Genomic DNA, 21,219 nt, shown 5'->3' with positions numbered 1-21,219 from the left:
GGAACATCCCCATATCAATCAAGGCCAATTAAGTTAGTCGATACTCGATACACCTGCATACATGCATAATTTATAGCCGTCAGGTACAATTTCGCCAGAGGCGGGGTCGATGTGATAATTTGTCCAATTATCAACAAGCGAGTGAAGAAAGCAAGCGTCCAAGCCAAATTAGAGTACCCCCCCCCCCTCCCCGGGAAGTTTTTGCAAAAAATCCCTAAAAGTACCCGGCCCACTTTTCAGATCTTGGCCTTAAACATGGGATACTATTTTCTTCAGGATAATATCTCACCCATAAAGTGAAAATTCCAGATGCAAAATCCCGCAAAAATAATTGAAATAATTTCGATTTTCATCCACGGTCACTCGCCGATGGGTCGCACAGATTTATTAAAAATGAATGAGCTCCGCTCCAGACTAATTGATAAACGGGTAACCCCCCCCCCCCTCCCTCCCTCCTCCTCGAGCAATACAAACATCTGTGATCACAACTTAGTCTGCCATTACAACTTTTGGGTACAACATGCGTTTTTAATGGAAGTCCCTATGAGGGGCGGCGATCCCGAGTGGGGGGACACGTCCTCCCGTCTTTAATTTGTTTCGGGGGGATCGTCCCCCGGCCCATTTTAGGCTCTTGAGGGCCCAAGGGGGCGCAGCATTTAGACTCATAAAAATGCAAAATCTTCTCGTTCGGTCGCTACGCTCCCTTGCATAATACCCTTCAAAATATACAAGTAAATATTGTTTAAAAAATCTCGCATTTTGTCCCCCCCCCCCCCCTCGGTCATGAAAGAAATCGCCGCCCCCTGCTTATAATGGGTACCATTTTCTACAAAAATGACCCGAAAAATGCAAATTGGTTAAGACGCCTCAGCCGCACACCCCCGCCCAAACCAAAGTACACCCCCCCCCCCCGGATTCTACTCCATTCGTTCAACACACAACAGCCCATCATTCTATTCATTTCCAAGGCCAATTATCCCCCACCCCCCGCGAGGACAACCTTCCTCAAGGGTTACTGACCCCCGAAAAGTGCTGCTTTTATTAAAACCAACTTATTTTCGGAGGGCGATACGGGATTTTTTACAATATTCACCTGTACATACTTTGAAGGATATTATGCGAGGGAGCGTAGCTACCGAGCGAGAAGACTTTTGCAATTTTATTAGTCTAAATGCTCGGGGTGGTTGTCCTAGGGGGGGGGGTAATATTATTGTACTAGGGGGGTATTTTCTGGGGTAGGGGGTAACGATAATTGTCAGGCCTGGTAATTGTCCTTCGGGGGGGGGGGATTTCCTCGGGTGATTGTCCAGGGCAATTGTCTTGATATACGATGAAATATACATTTACGACCGAGGGCAGCTGGACCTTATTTTACCTTCTATGATTTTATTCTTGAGCAGCTAGGGTAGCTCTGCGACCCATAGCTTCAGAGATCAACACTTCTGTTTAAGTTTTATATATAGGTACTTCTAATTTTAGGTTAAAGGTATTACAAAGTTTTGGTATGGGGTCATGAATTTGGTTCAAATTAACATATTGGAAGTATATGCGTTCCTACAGGCGCGTACGCAGGGGGGGTGTTTAGGGGGTTAAACCCCCCCCTTTGGTATTTTTATGTGTGTAAACCCCCCTAAAAAATCCCTTAAACCCCCCCCCCCACCATGGCTGACCTAAGAAAGGTGACCTTACCCCCCCCCCCCCCAACGGAGCAAAATGTCAAATTTTCAAATTTCGAGACCAAAAAAAAAAGTGTCCTCTTACTCCCCCCCCCCCCCCCCCCCCCCCCCCCCCACTGAGCGACTTTTCGGCTTGCTGAGTCGTTGCGATTTTTTTTGGACTCCCAAAAAAAAAAAAAAAAGTGTCCGCTTACCCCCCCCCCCCCCCCCCCCCACCCCCACTGAGCGACTTTTAGGCCGGCGCGATTTTCAAATTTTCCAGAGTCGTTGCGAAATTTTGGACCCGATTTTTAAAACCCCCCCCCCCCCCCTTGAAAAAATCCTGCGTACGCCACTGCGTTCCTACAATATTCATTGATCGTTGTCCCGGTTGAAATCGAGTCTAAAGTTAGGAAATTATAAATAATAAACTCTTTATGTTGTATAGCTCCCTCTCAAGGTCAAGATATTAATTTAGCAATGAAACAATGTTTCTTGACTAAAATCGACCGATTAGCTATTCCCGTTTGGAAATTATATATCACAACTACATATTTTGAGATTTTCATGGTCGCAGCTACCATTGTACGGCCGTAGGCGCTATTTGAAATTTACCGGGAGCACCGGTAAATTTTTATATTCAATTTTTCTCGAAAACAGAAGTGTTTTGGGGTTAAATTTTCCAGTGCTTATAATACATCCACAGGGGCATACAAATATATCAAAATTGTAAAGATTCATTATCCACCCAACTTTCAAAATTTCCCAAAACTTTGTATTACCTTTAAGATGGAATACATATATATCCGATCATACAATACAATCTCTCGATTTGTTTATTAAAGATTGTAGCCTATACAGCTGTAAAATAATAACTAGTCGTTTGAAACTTACGATCAAGCACAAAAGTCTTTCACTCGGATTATTGTACCTCTTGCAAACAAAATTTAATAATTTTAAATTAGTGGGATTTTGTTTTCTTCACATTTTCCGAGATATCAGTCCCTCTGAAATTAATGGGAAATGCTCCCCGCTCCCAGTTCGATTGCCGAGCCTACTTGTCCTGTCTTAGACCTTACTAAAAATGCATTTTCAAAGAAGCCTACATTGACTATGTTGCGATTAACATTATAATCGCAAGAGTGATCATATACACACCCTTACAGAAGTTATTTCGTTATTCTGGAGGGAGTGCAATGATCGAATAGCCCACCCCAAATCACTGTCGGGGAGGGGGTGGGGCCGGGGGGGGGGGGGGGGGCGCGGGGCGCCGGGCGGAAAATCGTCTGCTACTTATATTGCTAGGCTGTTTTAGCCTCGTAGGACTATACAATTCTGTATCAAACTGGGAAATTAGGCTCGTTAATATCTGGGACGCACTGTATAGCGCTCCATTCCGTCATTTTAATTCACTTAATTGCAGCAAAAATAGGGAGAAGTTGATTTTAATAGATGACTTTTTTTTAGTAACATCAAGTAGTCAAATACTCTATGAAAGAATAAAGATAAGTAGGCCTATGACTGTAGTACCCAGAAATTTAAAAATATTCAATATAGATTAGAAATTATGAGAATATATCTCAAATCGTATAGGACTATACTAGGAAATTCACTAGAGAGAGAGAGAGATTCTGTGAAAGAGGGAGTACAATAGGCGGTCATCCATCGTCGACCGCAGCGCGCAAGACCCTGAAAATGAGTTAGCCCTATACTTGATCAAGGATATCAGATTTAGCGGGATTTTGTTTACTACTCGATAAACTAGTAGAGTATAGTAGAATATCAAATATCAGTTATAAAAACAAAATATTACTTGTTTCATTTGAGATTTTAGGATTTTTATAAAATTGTTTGCCTAAAGGAATCTTTTTTCCCCCTTATTCTGATTAATCATAAATTACACAGACATCAAAGAGACTACGTCTTTAAAGTCATATGACCTGCACACAATATATTGCATGTATGCAGCTACGATTTGGACTCGGTACAACCAGAACTTATTGCTCAAAATGACTTGAAACAGGACGTCTGAATTAATTTCTGTATTCATAATAAAATGACTGTTTTGTGAGTGTGCATATAATAATTCATAGGAAGTCACGAGATTCGAGATATTTGAACAAAATGGGTTGCTGCTTTGGGAAGGACGACGACAGTAAACTGCTAGTGAGTATTTTGAGTCCGACTGTACTCTGACTCTGACAGAGTTTGAGTTAGTGGTTTACTGTACTGTTCCTCTGTTCTGTGTGAAGTATCGGCAGGCCAGATGTAACTTATAAATATAAGCTAAGAAACGTATTATTAAATACTGCAAATTTACAGTTTAAACGTGTTTATATTGCTCTAACTAAACTAATTGCTATGGTTGTAAAGTACTGTAAGTAATTGACCAAAGTTTCTGTCTCTTTCGTTTGTTAGCCTCTGCTCTGATTTAGGTAGGGTCGGCTCCTCTCTTCCAAGTACTAGATCTAGATCTAAGTTCTTCTATTCTAGCCTCTGATTTGGGTAGGGCCGTAGGGTCGGCTCCTCTCTTCTCTTGAGAGGAGCCGACCCTACCCAAATGAGAGGCTAACGAACGAAATAGACAGAAACTTCGGTCTATGTAATTGTAAGTAAGTACTGTAACTTGTCTCAAGCATCCTGGTCTCAAGACACATACAGTATTGCTTGGAATAAAGTTGGCAGTCTCACACTGTGTCACGCGTGACTGCATGCATTATCCCATAGACCTTGGTGTGACTTGGTGGTAATGTGTCTACTTTATTTCAAGAAATACTGTAGTCTATATCCAAATTTGCTTTTGATGATTAACTTCGGTACTCTGTTCACATTGATCATGTTGATGTGTATTTCATATGTATTGTACTTTGTAGGTGTTATGATATACATGTATGTATCCTACGGGATTGAATGACTTAATAAAGTCCACGCATGCGCGTGTCTTATATATCTGAACTACGTCTCAATACATGGTGGCAGCGGCGGAGCCTTAGAATTTGACATTTTCACAGGATAGCTTAAATCCTACGAGAAAAAGGACAGTGCTAAATTAATAGCGCAAGTTTCAAGCTGAGGTGAATATATGTGTGAACAAATTTTGAGGTCTTGAATAAGTGAATCCAGCCGTCAGAAAATATGCCTACAACAGGCGAACATGAGACAGCCGCTCAGCAGCAGCCCGATGGCAATGTCGAGCAGAACGGGACGGCTGACCAGTCGCCTACGCAGCTAGCGACGGGTCGCACTCAGCAGAGAGTGTCAGCACCGCCTCCCGTGAGCGGGATACGACCACCACCCCAATTGACTATAAATCGCGGAGTGATTGAGGGGTGGAAAACATGGCGTCAGATGTGGACGAACTACAGCGTGGTAGCACATCTGGATCGCCAAGCATCAGTGTACCAGACGGCATTGTTTTTGCATACAATCGGCCCGTTGGGACTAGAAATATACAACAGTTTTGTTTTCGCTAATGCCAATGGGGAAACTAGCAACCTGGATGAGATAATAGAGGCATTTGAACGGTACGCTGTCGGTGAGAAGAATGAAACCTACGAGAGATACCTCTTCAATAAACGGCAACAAGAACCAGGTGAGAGTTTTGAGTCATTTCTTGCCAATCTCAGATCTCTCGCCAAATCATGTAATTTCTGTAAATGCATGACAGACAGCCTCCTCCGGGACAAGATAGTGCTGGGCACCAATGATGCGCAGACGAGGAAGCAACTACTACAAGAAAGGAAACTGACACTCGGTGGCTGCATCGACATCTGTAAGAGCGCAGAGACAGCTGAATCGCACCTCAAAGCTTTCAGTGAGGCCGGTAGCAGCAGATCAGCGGCTCATATCCATAAGATCCGGCCAAGCTTTAAGAAAGGAAAGCAGAGCGGTGGACCAAAAAGAGATAACAGCAAGCGCAGCACTGGCAAAGCAGCAAAATCTCAATGCAAGTACTGTGGCAGGGAGCACCCGCGGGACAAAAACAAATGTCCAGCCTACGGACAAACCTGCAAGGCATGTGGAAAGCAAAACCACTTCGCCAATGTGTGCATGCTGAGCAAACGAATGCACCAAGTAAATGATCCAGCCGACAGTGACTCGAGCACCGAGTATATAGACAATGTCACAATCACCATCAACACCGTTAAACCGAGAGATGAGGTGTATGCCAGAATGATGATCAATGAGAAAGCAGTAGACTTCCAGGTGGATAGCGGGGCTAGTGCCAACATCCTGCCATTGAGACACCTGGAAGGGGCTGACTACGTCCTGAAACCTAGCAAGAAAAAGCTCATGATGTGGAACGAAATCACAATGGCCATCGAAGGCGTCAGCAGGGTCAAGATGCTAAACCCCAAGACGAAGCAGAAATATTCGGTGGAATTCATAGTGGTGGACAAGGACTTCACACCGTTGTTGGGAAGCACAGTCAGCCAGCATTTGAAGCTCATCACGGTCAATAATGAGAACTTCATAAGAGTTCACGCAGCTTCCAGCCAGAAAGACAAGGCATGCAAGCCTGAAGAACGCTATGCAGAAGTCTTTGATGGAGAGCTGGGAGAGATGCCTGGAGAGGTCAACCTGCAAGTGGATAAAGAGGTGCAGCCCACCATCTTACCTCCAAGAAGACTACCCCATGCAATCAAACAAAAAGTGAAAGCAGAGTTGGATCGCATGGTTGACCGTGAAGTGATCGCGAAGGTGACAAAACCGACGAGTTGGGTCAGCCAACTAGTGGTGGCTGAGAAAAAGAATGGTGACCTTAGGATATGCATTGATCCACGGCCACTGAACAAGGCACTCAAACGCGAGCACTACCCTCTACCTATAGTTGAGGATATCTTGCCAGATCTCAACCAAGCAAAGATCTTCAGCAAGCTTGATATGAGTTCTGCATTCTGGCAAGTGAAACTTGATGAGCCCTCAAGCCACCTGACGACATTCAACACGCCCTTTGGCCGCTACCGATGGCGCCGTTTACCATTCGGTACAAGTGCCTCATCAGAAATCTTCCAGCAAAGATTGCATCAAGCACTTGAAGGACTGCCAGGGGTGATTTGCGTAGCAGACGATATCCTTGTGTATGGGAAAGGGACAACGATGGAAGAAGCAATCATCGACCACGACTCGAAGCTTGAGCAATTGTTCCAGCGATGTGTTGAACAACACATCAAGCTCAACAAGGAGAAGTCCGTGTTCAGAGCAACTGAGATTCCTTTCCTAGGACATGTCGTCACAAGTGCAGGACTACAGCCTGATCCAAAGAAGGTTGCTGATGTCCTCAAAATGCCAAATCCCTCTGACGTACAAGGCGTGCAGAGGTTAGTGGGATTTGTGAACTACCTAAGCAGATTCTTGCCCAGTCTGTCCGATACGCTAGAACCCATCAGACAGCTGACACGCCCAGACATAGCATGGGAATGGTCTACAGAGCAAGCCAACGCAATGTCAAACATCAAAAGAATGGTTTCAGAAGCACCACTCTTGGCCTACTACAACCCTAAGGAAGAGCTAACCATCCAATGCGACGCAAGCAACAAGGGTTTGGGAGCAGCACTTCTGCAGAATGGACGCCCCATAGCGTATGCCAGTAGATCCTTGACCGACACAGAATCGCGGTACGCCTCAATTGAGAAGGAAATGCTAGCTGTAGTGTTTTCAATGGAGCGTTTTCATCAATACACGTTTGGTCGATTTACTAGCGTTGTGAGCGACCACAAGCCGCTTGAAATGATCATAAAGAAGCCGCTGGTGAAGGCTCCGAAACGCCTTCAGGGGATGCTCCTCCGTCTTCAAAAATATCATTTTGATATCAGCTATCAACAAGGAAAGCTCATGTATCTCGCAGATACCTTGTCGCGGGCAGTTGGTGGTGATCCAAGCGAAGTGAATTTCTTTGAAGAAGTGAATATGGTAGCACATTTACCTATCCGAGATGAGCGCCTTCAGCAAATTCGTGAGCAGACCGCTGCAGATCAAATACTTCAGAAGCTCAAGAGCGTCATCGTCAGCGGGTGGCCGAATGACCGGCACACTCTGCCTGAGGAGCTAACACCATATTTCGGTTACAGAGATGAACTAGCAGTTCATGATGGTCTAATCTTCAAAGGAGAGCGTGTGATAATTCCAATAAGCCTTCGCAGGGAGATGAAGGAAAAGATCCACTCATCCCATCTGGGCATGGAAGGGTGTCTTCGACGTGCTCGCGAATCAATCTTTTGGCCTGGTATGGCTAGTGAAATCAAGCAGTTTATCGCGACATGTGATGTATGCCGATCATACGAAGTCAAGCAACAAAAGGAGCCTCTGATGGCTCATGATCTGCCTCAAAGGCCATGGGAAAAAATAGGCACAGATCTTTTCTCATTGAAGGGAAAAGATTACATGGTAACCGTCGATTACTACAGCAACTTCTTTGAAGTTGACCGACTGGATAACACAAGTAGCCAATTGGTGATTCGAAAGCTCAAAGCACACTTCGCGAGATATGGAAGCCCTACGCAAGTCGTTAGCGACAACGGGCCCCAGTATACATCAGCCGTGTTTCGGCAGTTCGCAAGTGAATGGGATTTCGAGCATCTCTGCAGTAGTCCCGGTAACAGCAGAGCCAATGGAAAGGCAGAATCCGCAGTCAAAACAGCAAAACGCATCATCATGAAGAGTGATAAGTCGCGGTCCGATACTTACCTTGCATTGTTGGATCACCGCAATACACCTTCGCAAGGTCTGGATACAAGTCCGGCCCAACGACTTATGAATCGCCGTACACGCACGCTCTTGCCTACTTCAGCGAGTCTACTCGAGCCAAGGGTAATACGTGAACGTGAGAAGATGCAATTACGTATCGCAAAGCAAGCGTACAACTACAACAAATCTGCAAAAGATTTGACCCCACTGCAGGAAGGTGATACCGTGCGAATGCAACCTCTTGTCCAGGGGCAAAAGAACTGGGAAAGAGCAATCGTGAAGCGACGCTTGGATGAGCGTTCCTACGTTGTCGAAACGCCCTCCGGCATCTACCGTCGCAATCGCGTACACTTGCGTCAAACACCTGAAAATCCTCCTGATGAAACAACCACGAGCAGCAACGAAACCGCGGAAATTCAACACGCAAATGACCACAATGCAACACCTGATGAAACTGAAGCGCGGCCTGCCCCTCAGGCAAGCCAATCAAATGACATTGAACTAGCGCCGAAAACTCGTTCAGGGCGTACGGTCAAACGTCCAAACTATCTGAAGGACTATGTTCCTCGTTAATTTGCATGCCCGTGGATAAATATTCATGCTCCTATAACTGACATATTCGATTATCACGTTTATTTGAACGTTATACAGGAAGTGATATTTTCTTGATCTTTGAGTAAAATGTTGATCTATTATTGCCATGTGGATCTCAATTCACTAGTAAGAAGTTTACTACATTTTATAGATATGTTCAACTGCAAAGCAAAGGACCTACACTAAGTCGTGTATATGCTTTTTTCCATACAGGATGAGATGGGAACAAACTTGTAAATATCATAGAGTTAGTTATTAGAGTTAGAAAGTACAAAGTAAGACATTACATTGATTCATGTTCCAGAGCTGTACTCATCATTTATTATGGTAAAATACAAGTTCATAGTAATCATAGCAGATGAAAGTGAAATGACATTGATTCGTAATTAAGCAGAATACGAGTAACGAGGCGACAATTTGTTAATTGTCTGTTACATATTTAGACATTGAAATAAATCAATAAGTTCAAATTACCGTAACATTTGTCAGAGACACGTAACAAGTGTTTTATACAAACAATGTGGAAATTTATTATTATTGCTTAGGAAAACAGTAGTAACTGATTATACTTGAGTGTAATTTTGAGTTGAATAAGTGCACGTATTTACTCAAAGTTGTATCAGACAGTACAAATAATTGGATAACAATATTATACAAGATCAGCAAATGATCAACCTGACCTCACATTCCAAAATCGTATGAAATTAATAAGTTTTACAACAATAACAAATATTTGAGTTTTATTTAAAGAAAATCATTTAAGAGTTTTTCTAAGATTTTCATATTAGAAAGGAAAGTTTTTTATCTAGCAAAAGGCTATAAGTGTACATTCAATAGTTAACATTTTAATTTGAAAAAAAAGGGGATGTTATGATATACATGTATGTATCCTACGGGATTGAATGACTTAATAAAGTCCACGCATGCGCGTGTCTTATATATCTGAACTACGTCTCAATACAGTAGGTTTATTTGCATTTTTTTGTTTTGTTTACGTAATTGATTATCAGTCTAATTTGTTTGTTATAGCGCTGAGAGACTTCAGTGGTAAGCGCTTTATAATATATTAAGAAACGTTTTTATTATTAAATATTACTATCAAATTCAAAGCCAGCTTTGTCCTTCCAGTCCTTAAACAAACGTACCTTCCTCTACAACAAGGATTAGTGACGCCATCACTGGGTTATGCAAGGCTCTTGTGTGACCTACCCTTGAATATGGGAATACTGTTTGGCACGTACCCAAGATAGAGGCTATTGGTGTTAGTTCTGTTGACTGGTGGCTGTCCAAGAGGGAAGCAACCCCGTCTTGTCTTAGCGTGTCAATCTCAATCATCTAGATTGGTAGGATTTGAAAATGTGAAAACTTATCATTTGGCATGTTTTCACACACACAAAAATGATTTAGTTTGGTCTTGTGGCTGGCGGCTATTCCGGAGAGAATCAGCCTTGTATTTTCACACCAACCATACAACAGACCGACTACAAACAAACAGAAAAATACACTAATGGCCAAAAATTGGTCAGTTTGGATTAGGTCTGGCCGTGTCACCAAGACTGAGGTATAAGTTGATAAGTCTCACTCATTCATATGTGCTGATGGGATCTTGAAAACTCTGAGTTAAGATGTCCCCATAAAGAGTTAGGTCTAGTGACCTTGATGTGATTAGACATCACTGGATCTCCAAACAGTCCTTTCAGACACTCTCTCATGATTCTCATCCTGTGTGCTTTGCCCCCTACTCATCCTGTGTGCTTTGCCCCCTACTCATCCATTGTTTAAGTTCAAAGTTCTTGGCAGGTTTTCCATTTTTTTCTACAAGGTGTTCCTAGAAAAGGTATATGAAGTTCATAGGTCAAGTCTTTTAAAGCTACACAATTTTATATCTTAGATAATGAACAGAACAACTTTTCTGCTTTCCTTGAACATCTTCTTTGCATCATCAATATCATGCATGACCTACAGTAGTTTGGTGCTCTTGGAGGTTATACCGGTAGATGCAAAATACACTTTTTCAAAATGTTTAATTTTTTTAAAAAGATTGGGAGAATCAATTTTAAAAAGGATTCCTTTTTTTCTTCAATATCCCCGAATGAGTGATAATTGTCCTTAGGTTATAAGCACCAGTACCTTCGGCATGTCTACCTACAAACTGTAGTACCTACCCTCTCAAAACAAAGCTGACAACGAAATTGCATGTCCTGAAGCGCTCTTCTCACCATGACAGGATTGTTATACCTTGAATACCAAAGCTTCTGGAAGAAATACAGATCATTCATCTCATGTCTAATGCAAGCCTGAAATCATTCAGATTATGTTGTGTGGATTTTAACACTAAGGCTGTGCACAACCGTATGATGAGGTACCCGAGTACACTCCCAGGCTTACAAGTGAATACTCAAATATTCGGACGCCATGGGTTTTTTTTAAATTTTTAAATTTTTTAAATTTTGTTTTTTGTTTTTGCCACCACCATACTACGCAATTTTACTTCAAGTTGCAGTTGAAGGCGCCGATTTAATAATAATAATATCAGTAAACAATGCTGTTTTAAAAACCAAAGATGGCAGAATAATCCATTTTTCTCTGAGTCCAAACAGAGATCCGGACATTTGGTCCCAGTTTCTGAGTGATGAGTTTGACAGTGATTGAGCTGAGAAACATTTTTACCGACGGTACCATGCCGCCGGCCGGCGCTCTCTCTGACACGGGTAAGCGTCGGCCTGGACAGTGCCAGGTGATCGGGATTTTTTTTTTTTTTTTTTGCGGCCGAATATCCGAGTATGAGAAATCGTACTCGAATAGAGCAGTAGTTGTCAACAGTGCGAGTACTCTAGTATTCGACTACTCGTCGCAGCCCTAGTAAACACCTTGTTTTTTAAGTATCCGCAGAGGAAGCAATCACTGGGCAGAGGTAAATTCGGGTGACCAATGAGGATATTCCACCTCAGGATTTAGAGCTACATGTACACTGTATGTCCATGGAATGCATAGTTCTGTCTATCAATCTTTCACAAATAATGAGAAAGATGGTGAGCTGGAGGATCATCTTGCACCCATCATAAGTGACTAGGTGCCTGAATAGACCTAGTTGCTATCTTCAGAGTTTGTCTCCAGCTTGGGCAAAATGTCTTTGTTGATCAACATGCCCCCACCCATTCATGTTTCTGATAAACAAAACCCGATTTCTTGGCCAATCCCACACAGGCCCCATCCACATGGTCCATTTCTCTTTACTCAAGGTGATAATTTGATATCATCATTGAAATCTGTTGGATGTCCAGCTGCAATATAAAATTATGGGTGTTGACTCTACCTGCCTGTTGGTGCTAAATGTGACATCATCAAAAATATGTTCCATGGAGAGAATTAGCCAGATATTGGAATATTTTATTTTGTAAAGGAATTTTTCCAAGTGTTTGTTATATTTGGTACACTCTACATGTAGGTATTGTAAAACGTGAGGCTCTCATTATGAAAATTGTAAGAGACAATATAAAGTTTAGGAGGGATTTTAAACGTGGTGAGAGTATCTTTCAACTTATGACAGACACTATGCTTCAACCACCCACCATTCCAAAAGCAACAAACGTTGATGTGATTTGGTACCTGCACAATTCTTTCCTAAAAATTGATTTGCTTCGATATGTTAGAGAGCAATAGTACCATATGACCAATTGCTGCCGACCACATGCTGCCAACAATAGAAGAATGACTCACGTATAGGGCTATCATTGTAGCAGGAGTTTTAATGGTGTCGAAGTCCAAGCCCTCCTGTTCCCTTTCAGACTTCCTTCCATTTTATCTCCTACTCTTACAGGGATTTGATTTAGTTTTACAGGAAGACAGTACCAGTTCATATGTCCTTCATGTACATGTACTTAAAGATAAAGTGAAGCACTGGTGATGTAAAAGAATTGTAAGCAAAGGAAACTGTAGAAGCTGTTCTGGATGGTTGATTATGTAGTAAATAAAGAGTGGTTATTATGTATTAAACTAGTGTTTCTTGAGGTTTTGGAATTGTCAAAATGACCACACAAAAAATAGACTCAGTCTGGCTTAAATAATTCTATATCTAGTAAAAAGCACTGCACATACACTGTACAGTGTACATGTAGATAGGTATATGGGTCTATGGGACTACACTGACTGACATATGACATCAAAATTTGATCCATAGTCTAAAGCTATTTAATAATCATATTTGAAATATAAAAGCACTTAAAAGACTGATCCAGTTAAAGCCTATCTCCACTAGTTTGGCCAGGGGGGGATTTGACCTCCCTGCATGGTCATTGACAGGTGGTTATCTCATCAAATCAGCTCAGCTCTCAGTTAACATAAGAAAAAGGGGATCATGGGGACCAATGGCCACCGATTAGGCATTGTTTGCTATGTAGAGGGCGCATGTAGCTATAAGTAGTACAGTGGGGCTTTAAGTGACATTACTACTATGCTTCCACAGAGGAATGATAAGAATGAGAAAGCTCATCATTTTATTTTTTTCACCTTTAACGGAAGTCAACCTCAAAGTCAAAGGATTTACCCATTGTTGTTTGGTAAGGTGAAGTTTTGTCTCATATTGCAACCATATAAGGCACAGTTTACCCTGTGCTGTTTCTGATAACAGAGGTATGCTTAAGTTCTTGTGCAGTTTAAAATGTGTCATATTCTTCTTGAAGTCATTGCTAAGGCGAAAAGTGCTTGAGATTTTAAGAGAATGCTGTCTTTTGATCAGATAAGGAGTTGGAAATTAGTCTTACCATCATGTCTAAAGATCAATGTGTGGCCGCTTCCAGGGGCTCCTAAAAAGGTACCAGTACTGAGTTTCCATTTTTCATAATAGTTGGGCATTGTCAAAAAGTGGCTTTCCATCTTGCTTGTCAAACTTGAGGACTGTAGTTTTACAATAGATCATGAATTTGTGCCTTTATTTTAAAAAGGCATTTTATCTTCACTGTCTCTCTTGACCCATGTGAGGTAAGTTAAGTGTATGTTTACTGGTATAAAGAAACAGTTTGAAAAATGTTTGATGTTTGAGTAGGAGGACCATGTATAGCACTAGCTATAGCACACATGTAAAATTGCTTTATGTAAACACTGTATGTATCTGGTACAAAGAATTAATTTGATGTTTGAGTAGGAGGACCATGTACAGTATATCACTCTTCATAGCACACATGTTAAATTGCTTTATATCTCCTAGCAAAAGGCTCTATAAACCCAATAATGATTGGATTTATTGCCTCTTTATGGATTTATTGAATATCATCATAAACTACAATTTTTTTTTTCATTTTCAGGAAAACGGTCCGAGTGAAACAACTCGTTTATTAGATCCAGCGAGGAATACGCCTAGCAGACCTGTGAACAGGTTAGTCCCAAGTTTCCTTTTATAGTTATATAACATGTTTTTGATAATATCCTCCCTCACGCAGGACACTGATTCTAATGCGCCTCTAATAGAGGAGAGAGACGCAGGATATCGACCAATCAGGGGGAGGTAAGTGAGTGAGTGATGAGGTATTGGGTATAGTCTAGATTCGGTGCCTGGCTTGAGTTTCTTGGCTTACGTAAATGAAACAAATTGTGTTCTAGCGTCTTTTCTTGATATCAAATGGATTGTTGCATGATTATTGCTATGTCAGGAGTAGCTCATCCAGGCCATTTCAACAGTATTTCAGATGTCTGTAGCGGATAATCCATGAACAGAAAAATATGCCATGAACCATCTATATACAGTATGACTCTTGATCCCAAAGAACCATTACTCATTTTCATCAATTATAGGGAAAAATAGACCTTTTTTTTAAAGAATTTTTTGTTATTATTATTTTTGCAATTACTGCACAATCTATTCAGCAATGACATCATAGTTAAGGCATCGTTTAACAATGTTAAATCTGAGATGCATGGCCCTACGTGTTATCAGTGTCTGTGATATGGTGTAATATTGACGCCCTAAACAAATTGTGCTTCAAAATGATCATGAAGTGCCTCAAAAAAGTTTTAAAAAATTGAGTGACCGGTTTTTATCATTTGCCCAATAGACTGTAGTGTTATATAAAAACGTTAGGAAAACAAAAAATTTGAAATTTTGATTTCCAATCATAAATATCTTGATAATCAGACAGGCAATTGGCTTGTAAAAGTCATGGGATTCCTGACTGACCTAAAGGTTTATAATTATGATATCAGCATGAGCTAAATCCAGGATTTTGTTTCAGAATCTAAGGCAATGTCCCCAGTCACTTTAAGACTATTTGAAATTTGAATAAAAAAGTTGCCAAAAAAAAACAAGTACAGATCAAAAGTTGCCCTCCAACTTTTGGTCCGTACTTGTTTATTTGTTTATGATTGAAATGATGATACATAATTCACCAAAGATGATTTTAGCAATAACTTTATGTATAAAATGGTTATGCAGACCTGTAACCTGTATGACAATCTAATCTAAGTTTCCATGGTTAGATGCTAAGCGAAACACCAGCACAAGAATAATAGTGATAAAAGTTATGTATTGTAAAGTGTAAGGGCTTCTCAAATCTCAATTGTATGTGGGTATCTCATGAAGTCTGGATATTTGATTTATTTATTTGTTTTTCTTGCATGCTTGTTTTGTCTCGGTGTTAAAGGTCATTGCATGTCACTTTCTAGATTAGACTGCCTGCAATGTATGATGTACAAGCTATACATGTACCTGTATGTATGCATTTGTATTACAAGGCATGATGGGGTACATACTGGCTTTCTATTAACTGGATGTATTAGGGTTTTTTTCAGATATAACTTGGATAACTCCTCAAAAATCAACTGTACATAGCAAATCTTTTCTTGTAAATGAGATGCAATTTTGTGAGGGTAAAATATAGAACTACCGTATGTGGGACAAAGCCCTGCACGTAGTATCCCTAATATGTGTGTTATAACGAGAAGCATACAAGCATTGTAACCTCTCTCGAATATACATGTACACCTGCACAACTTGAATACACCTGCATACACTTTAGGAGGAATCTACTCGATATCTGAAGAAATCATATTATTTATGTCTTGTGTCTTGTGAAATTCAATACCATGCAATGTTTGTCAGAGTATCATGTTTGTGGATTAGTAACTTATATTGTATGTATTTTGTTAGTTATTGTAGTTTTCATTTACTTCCTTGGTGGTTGATACCCTTCTTTTTTGTGAGATTCAGGTTTTTTCCCATTTTGTTGATAATATATAAAATATATTGTAAAATTAGCCTTGCACTTGTCTTGTTACCTTTGAAGTGTAAATGGCTGGGTACGTCTTTGTGTAAATAAAGCCCACAGCATGACAGCACCTTCAAATTGCATCATCTGAAGATGCAAAATCTTTTTAATTGTGGTTTAAAAGTTTTCCTGTAAATAATTTAATAAGAACCTCATTCATGAAGAATGAAACATTGGTAGATGTTCATAGAGAATGATATTGTAACTCTATAACAATCTTGTTACCTGTAGGTCATTTAAATCATAAAAGTGTAGTTGCAGGGAACTTTAATATAAATCTATATGTGAGAGCAGTTTTAGAAAAAATGGAAATAATGTGTATTTTGTTGATTTCGTATATTTTGTATAAAAAAAGAGAAGCAAATTGTTCTGATTCAGTCGATATGGTGGATGTGAGATCCTCATGCAGCACTTCTTTCTCAATCTTTCAAAAACCATTGACCTTCAAAGCCTTTGGAATTTCTCTAAATGTCAGAATACTTGTAATGAAAATCAGAAACTTTGGCATTCATGAAACCACCCGACCGTAATGTATTTTCTCTTACACCCTTTGCAGCGATCAGTTTTCTCAGAGCCCTAATGGGGTACAGATAGGGGACCAACAGTCAGAGCTCAATAAGGTGCTACAGAGAGCCGTTACGTAAGTATAAACATTTCTTCCCTCTATACCCAGCCCCCCCCCCCCCACTCCGGGGTCGGAGGGACAGCATGCGTGTTCCCAAAATGTCCGGTAAAGGGATACTTTTCACGCAACAAAGTCTGGCTCGTAGTACACAAAAATCCGGCCCGTATTGACTTTACACACCGGACTTAGGGGGTGTTTTCAAAAGGAGGGAACATGCATACGCGTACTCTAAATAACACTGAGGGGGGGGGGGGGGGCCGGGCCTCTTTACTACATGTAACCACAATTCTTTTCATAAATGTAAATCAGTAGTCGCCTAGTCGGTGAGTGTGAGGTGACATGCTAAAGGCAAAATAATTGTTGAGAAATACATGTAGCCTGTTTTTTCTTCACATTTTAAAGTAAAAAGATTATGAACATGTAAAGTTTTTTATGCTGAACTGCAAGGTATATGAGATTTTTGTTATGTAGCTGGTGCTGCTGGTGATGCAAGAGCTGTATCGCCGTAATTCTCCCATCGTGTTTGCAAAAGGGCTCTAGTAAAAATGGATGTAGCACAGCTAGATACTTTACTGCTATCTTAAGAACACCATACTGATTTTCAAAACGATTATGTATTGACTGTTAGAGGATACTATATGATGTTGGCTGAAACAAGGAAATAAACCACGCCAGTCAACCCATATGTCAGTTTCATAACTTGGTAGTATTTTCAGAACTGTCATCAAGCATTACAACAGAAATTCTGTATACTGTACTGAAACTGCATGTTATAAGATGTAGTTTGAGTTCAACTCAATGTGTACTGTATGGAAGCATCACTGTATTATTGTTCTTTCTCTTCTCTTTGCAGAAATGTAATAGATGTATCTGCCATAGACTCTCAAGCATTAGAGCAACATGAATACATGGATAGGGCAAGAACATACAGGTATGCCTTATTGAATTTTATTTATGATATGAAAAGCTTACTTATGTAGAGGTTTTGTGGTCTTGTGGATAAGTCACCGGACTGTGAACCACAGGCTACAGGGTTCTAAACCCTGCCACAGCACTAATGTCTGTAGGCAAGGCATTATCCTACATATGGCACATTCGACCCAGGTGAGGTACATGCAAATGGGCGCCTGGCAGGAATGAATTCCTTAATATGCTAGAGCGATATAATGGTAGCCCTGCTAAAGCTGGGGTACTATTAGTGTGGAGTGTCAGGAATGTCAAGTCTGACAGATATGAGCGCTATACAAGAACCCACAATGTAATAATATTATTATTGGTAGAATTATTACTCTGTAATTACAATCTATGTACATGTATGTATATTTAGCAAGTCAACTTCCCAGATTCTTATCCTAACCTACGCTTTTAAGATCATTTTTTTAAACCATTTCCTTATAGATGCAAAGAAGAAAATCAAATATACCAAGGAAGAAGAGTATTATGGCAATAATACCACAATGATAATACTATGATACTGAGTTTGATTTTATACCCAGATTGAATGTTCTAAGAAAAAATGATTAAGTGCTTCTTGTTTCACTTCCTGCAGCCATCCTCTCCCTCTCTCTCTCTCTCTCTCTCTCTATCTATCTCTCTCTCTATCTCTCTCTATCTCTCTCTCTCTCTTTCTTTCCCTCTCTCTCTCTCTCTTTCCCTCTCTCTCTCTTTCCCCCCTCTCTCTCTCTCTTTCCCTCTCTCTCTCTCTTTCCCCCTCTCTGTATTTCTCTCTTTTGAAAAGGACAAAATCTCCTATCATACATAAAAATTCACTGAACTTTCTCTCTTTGTGTTTCTTTTCTTATTTCTCTCTCTCTCTCTCCCTCTGTATTATTCTCTCTCTCTTTCTCTTTCTCTTTCTCTTTCTCTTTCTCTTTCTCTTTCTCTCTGTCTCTTTCTCTCTCTCTCTCTCTCTCTCTCTCTTTCTCTTTCTCTTTCTCTTTTTTTCTCTCTCTTTCTCTTTCTCTCCCTCTTTCTCTCTCTATCTCTTTCTCTTTGATTGCTATACTTCCATATCTTGTACTGCCCTATGTATGTTTAACACAATCATCTTTTTCTCATATGACTCCCTTTTCCCCTCATCTTTTTAACCCTATCACATTCTGTGTACCCCTTAGCTCAAGAGTTGCCGTGGTGGTGACGGGTCCTAAGAAGCCCCTCTCAAGCTTCTTAAGACTTCCCAAGGGGGTCTCCATGCCATACTCAGTGCTTTCGGAGGAACCTGTCTCAGTTGACGACATCAATCTGGTGAGGGGATGCAGCTCCTTTTTTAATAATCGGCAGGGAATTATGAAAATATTCAAATTTGATGTAGAAGTCCATTTTTGTGCAAATATTAACTGTTCGACTCCAGCTTTGTATAATAAGGGTTTTTATTTCACCAGTTTGTATTTCTTGCTTTAGATGTCCTAATTATTACTCCATATTCTAAATAGGGTGTCAAGATTAATATTTCTTGTTTTAGAATCAAATCAATTTACATATGACAAACAGTGACAGACTGGGTACATGCATGAACGGGAAATAGCATTAAGATAGACAGACAGACAGATGAACAAGAAGGAGAAGAGGGAGAAGAGAAGAAGAAAAGAAGAAGATAAAGAATAATAAGTAGGAGAGGATAGAAATGAAGTAGGGGGAGGAGGAACATGAAAAGATAAGAAAAATAAGGAATGTGTTATTATTTCAAGAAAAGATGGATCTTTATATGAAAGAATGAATGGCATATATACAATATGTATAAAACCATCAGATATGCTGTCATACTGTCATTAATGGCAAACAAGCTCTTTCTTCTGATCACATCAGACTTGAAACTTTTCCAATATAGATTTTTTGTCTTTCTCTGTTTCTCAGATCACACAGACCGCAGCTGACGCATGGAAGGCTTCGCAGGACATCCAAGTCACGCATAAAGAGAATCTGGTCGTCCAGTTTGGAATGCCACAGAACTGAGGTGGATTGTGCCTGAGTGCGCAGGATTAAAAAAAAAAGACTCTTGAAAAGAGAAAAAGTGTGTATTAAATCAAGTGGAGTAACCATGGAAACTAAGGAGAGAAGACTTCTAGTGATGCAGTTTTACTTACCTGTTATGAAAGAAAGTCACTGTTGAGCAGGAAATTGAGATGGATACGATGCTGTCAGTGTGCGTAATCATATCAGACACGTGTACATGTCTTAACTTCTGTTGCCAGCCTACTTCTATGTAGGCAGAAAATCAACTGATTAAATATAGCCATCTTTATTACAAAGGTTACCTATGTTTCGTGTATCCGACCTCTATGTAGGCAGAAAGCCGCCTGATTCATTTTGGCCATCTTTATTGCAAAGGTTTCCTATATGTTCCTATATGTTCCTATATGTAGAGGGCGCTCGTCATGTTTATCATGTCCGACCATGTCACATAACCAGAGGGATCAAGTTTCATCTAGGCATAGGTTTAATTATTAAACTCATAAAAACAACTTAGCATTGATTAAAGCTTACTATATAAATCTGAAAACCAAACTTTTCAAGTACATATTATGTAGGAAAGATTGCACTCATTTAGAGAGTTCTTGGGCTGATTGAAGACTGATGTGAAGCGGGTGGTCATTTTAATAATAATAATAATAATAATAATAATAATATCGAATATTTAGGAACGCTAAAAACAATAAGTACCATAGCGCTTACAAATACAAATATATGTAAAGAGGACAAGAAAGTACAGTACAGGAAGTATATCACATAGATCATTGGGGGAAAAGGTGAGTTTTGAGTGATCTTTTGAAGGTGGCAAGACAGGTAATTTTCCTTATGGAAAGAGGGATGCTGTTCCATGTCTTTGATGCAGCTACTGCAAAGCGTTTTTCAGCTACTGAGAGTCTAGATTTGGGAATGTTAAGTTTACATGTGTCGGTTGCTGAACGAAGATTACGAGTTGGTGTATATATTTGGAGGGTGTCATTAAGATATTCAGGTGCCAGATGATTGAGTATTTTAAAAGCATACAAACAAAATTTAAACAGAACACGTTGGTGAAGAGGTAACCAGTGGAGCTCCTTAAGTAAAGGTGAAGTATGAGTTCTTGACCCAAGGCCAAAAATTAATCTAGCGGCACGATTCTGGACAGTTTCAAGTTTCCTTCTATCTTTAGCAGATAAAACAGTATAAAGACTATTGCAGTAATCCAATCTAGAAATAATAAGAGCTCGGACAGCATGGTGACATGTCTTTAAATCAATAAATCTGCGAATCCTCCATAAATTGCGGAGATGAAAATTACTATTACGGACTACTTGGTTTGGTTCCATGACACATGCTCCGCCGACGATTGCTCCGCCGACATTTACTCCGCAAAACGCGACAATTGCTCCGCGACATTTGCTCCGCGACATTTGCTCCGACGTCAAATGCTCCG

At 40.3% G+C, this 21,219-nt stretch overlaps 1 protein-coding gene across 2 annotated transcripts; it reads left to right on the top strand.

Annotated features, from left to right (window-relative positions):
• Positions 1–3,598: 3,598 nt before the first annotated feature.
• LOC581890 (ragulator complex protein LAMTOR1) lies at positions 3,599–20,416 on the top strand. Of its 2 annotated transcripts, none has more exons than XM_011665890.2 (6): positions 3,599–3,821; positions 14,375–14,439; positions 16,752–16,835; positions 17,674–17,751; positions 18,935–19,064; positions 19,674–20,416. In XM_011665890.2, exons 1-6 carry the CDS (start codon positions 3,780–3,782, stop codon positions 19,770–19,772), a joined length of 498 nt encoding a protein of 165 aa, XP_011664192.1. In that variant the 5' UTR covers positions 3,599–3,779; the 3' UTR covers positions 19,773–20,416. The 2 variants fall into 2 exon arrangements, with proteins under 2 accessions (XP_011664192.1, XP_003725044.1); XM_003724996.3 differs by lacking the exon at positions 14,375–14,439 and adding an exon at positions 14,240–14,310 and having other exon boundaries at positions 3,601–3,821.
• The last annotated feature ends 803 nt before the right edge of the window (positions 20,417–21,219 follow it).

Source organism: Strongylocentrotus purpuratus, unplaced genomic scaffold (genome assembly GCF_000002235.5).
Source record: "Strongylocentrotus purpuratus isolate Spur 01 unplaced genomic scaffold, Spur_5.0 spur5_scaffold_11, whole genome shotgun sequence".
Lineage (NCBI taxonomy): Eukaryota > Metazoa > Echinodermata > Echinoidea > Camarodonta > Strongylocentrotidae > Strongylocentrotus > Strongylocentrotus purpuratus.
This window is presented reverse-complemented; position numbering and strand designations above follow the sequence as displayed.

What these genes read in the sequence shown, in the direction of transcription:
- LOC581890 (XM_003724996.3), top strand. Translation starts at nt 3,780, where the DNA reads ATGGGTTGCTGCTTTGGGAAGGACGACGACAGTAAACTGCTA. An exon ending in CCTAGCAGACCTGTGAACAG is followed by an intron (nt 14,311 to 16,751) that starts GTTAGTCCCAAG and finishes CACCCTTTGCAG; the next exon opens with CGATCAGTTTTCTCAGAGCC. An exon ending in GTGCTACAGAGAGCCGTTAC is followed by an intron (nt 16,836 to 17,673) that starts GTAAGTATAAAC and finishes TTCTCTTTGCAG; the next exon opens with AAATGTAATAGATGTATCTG.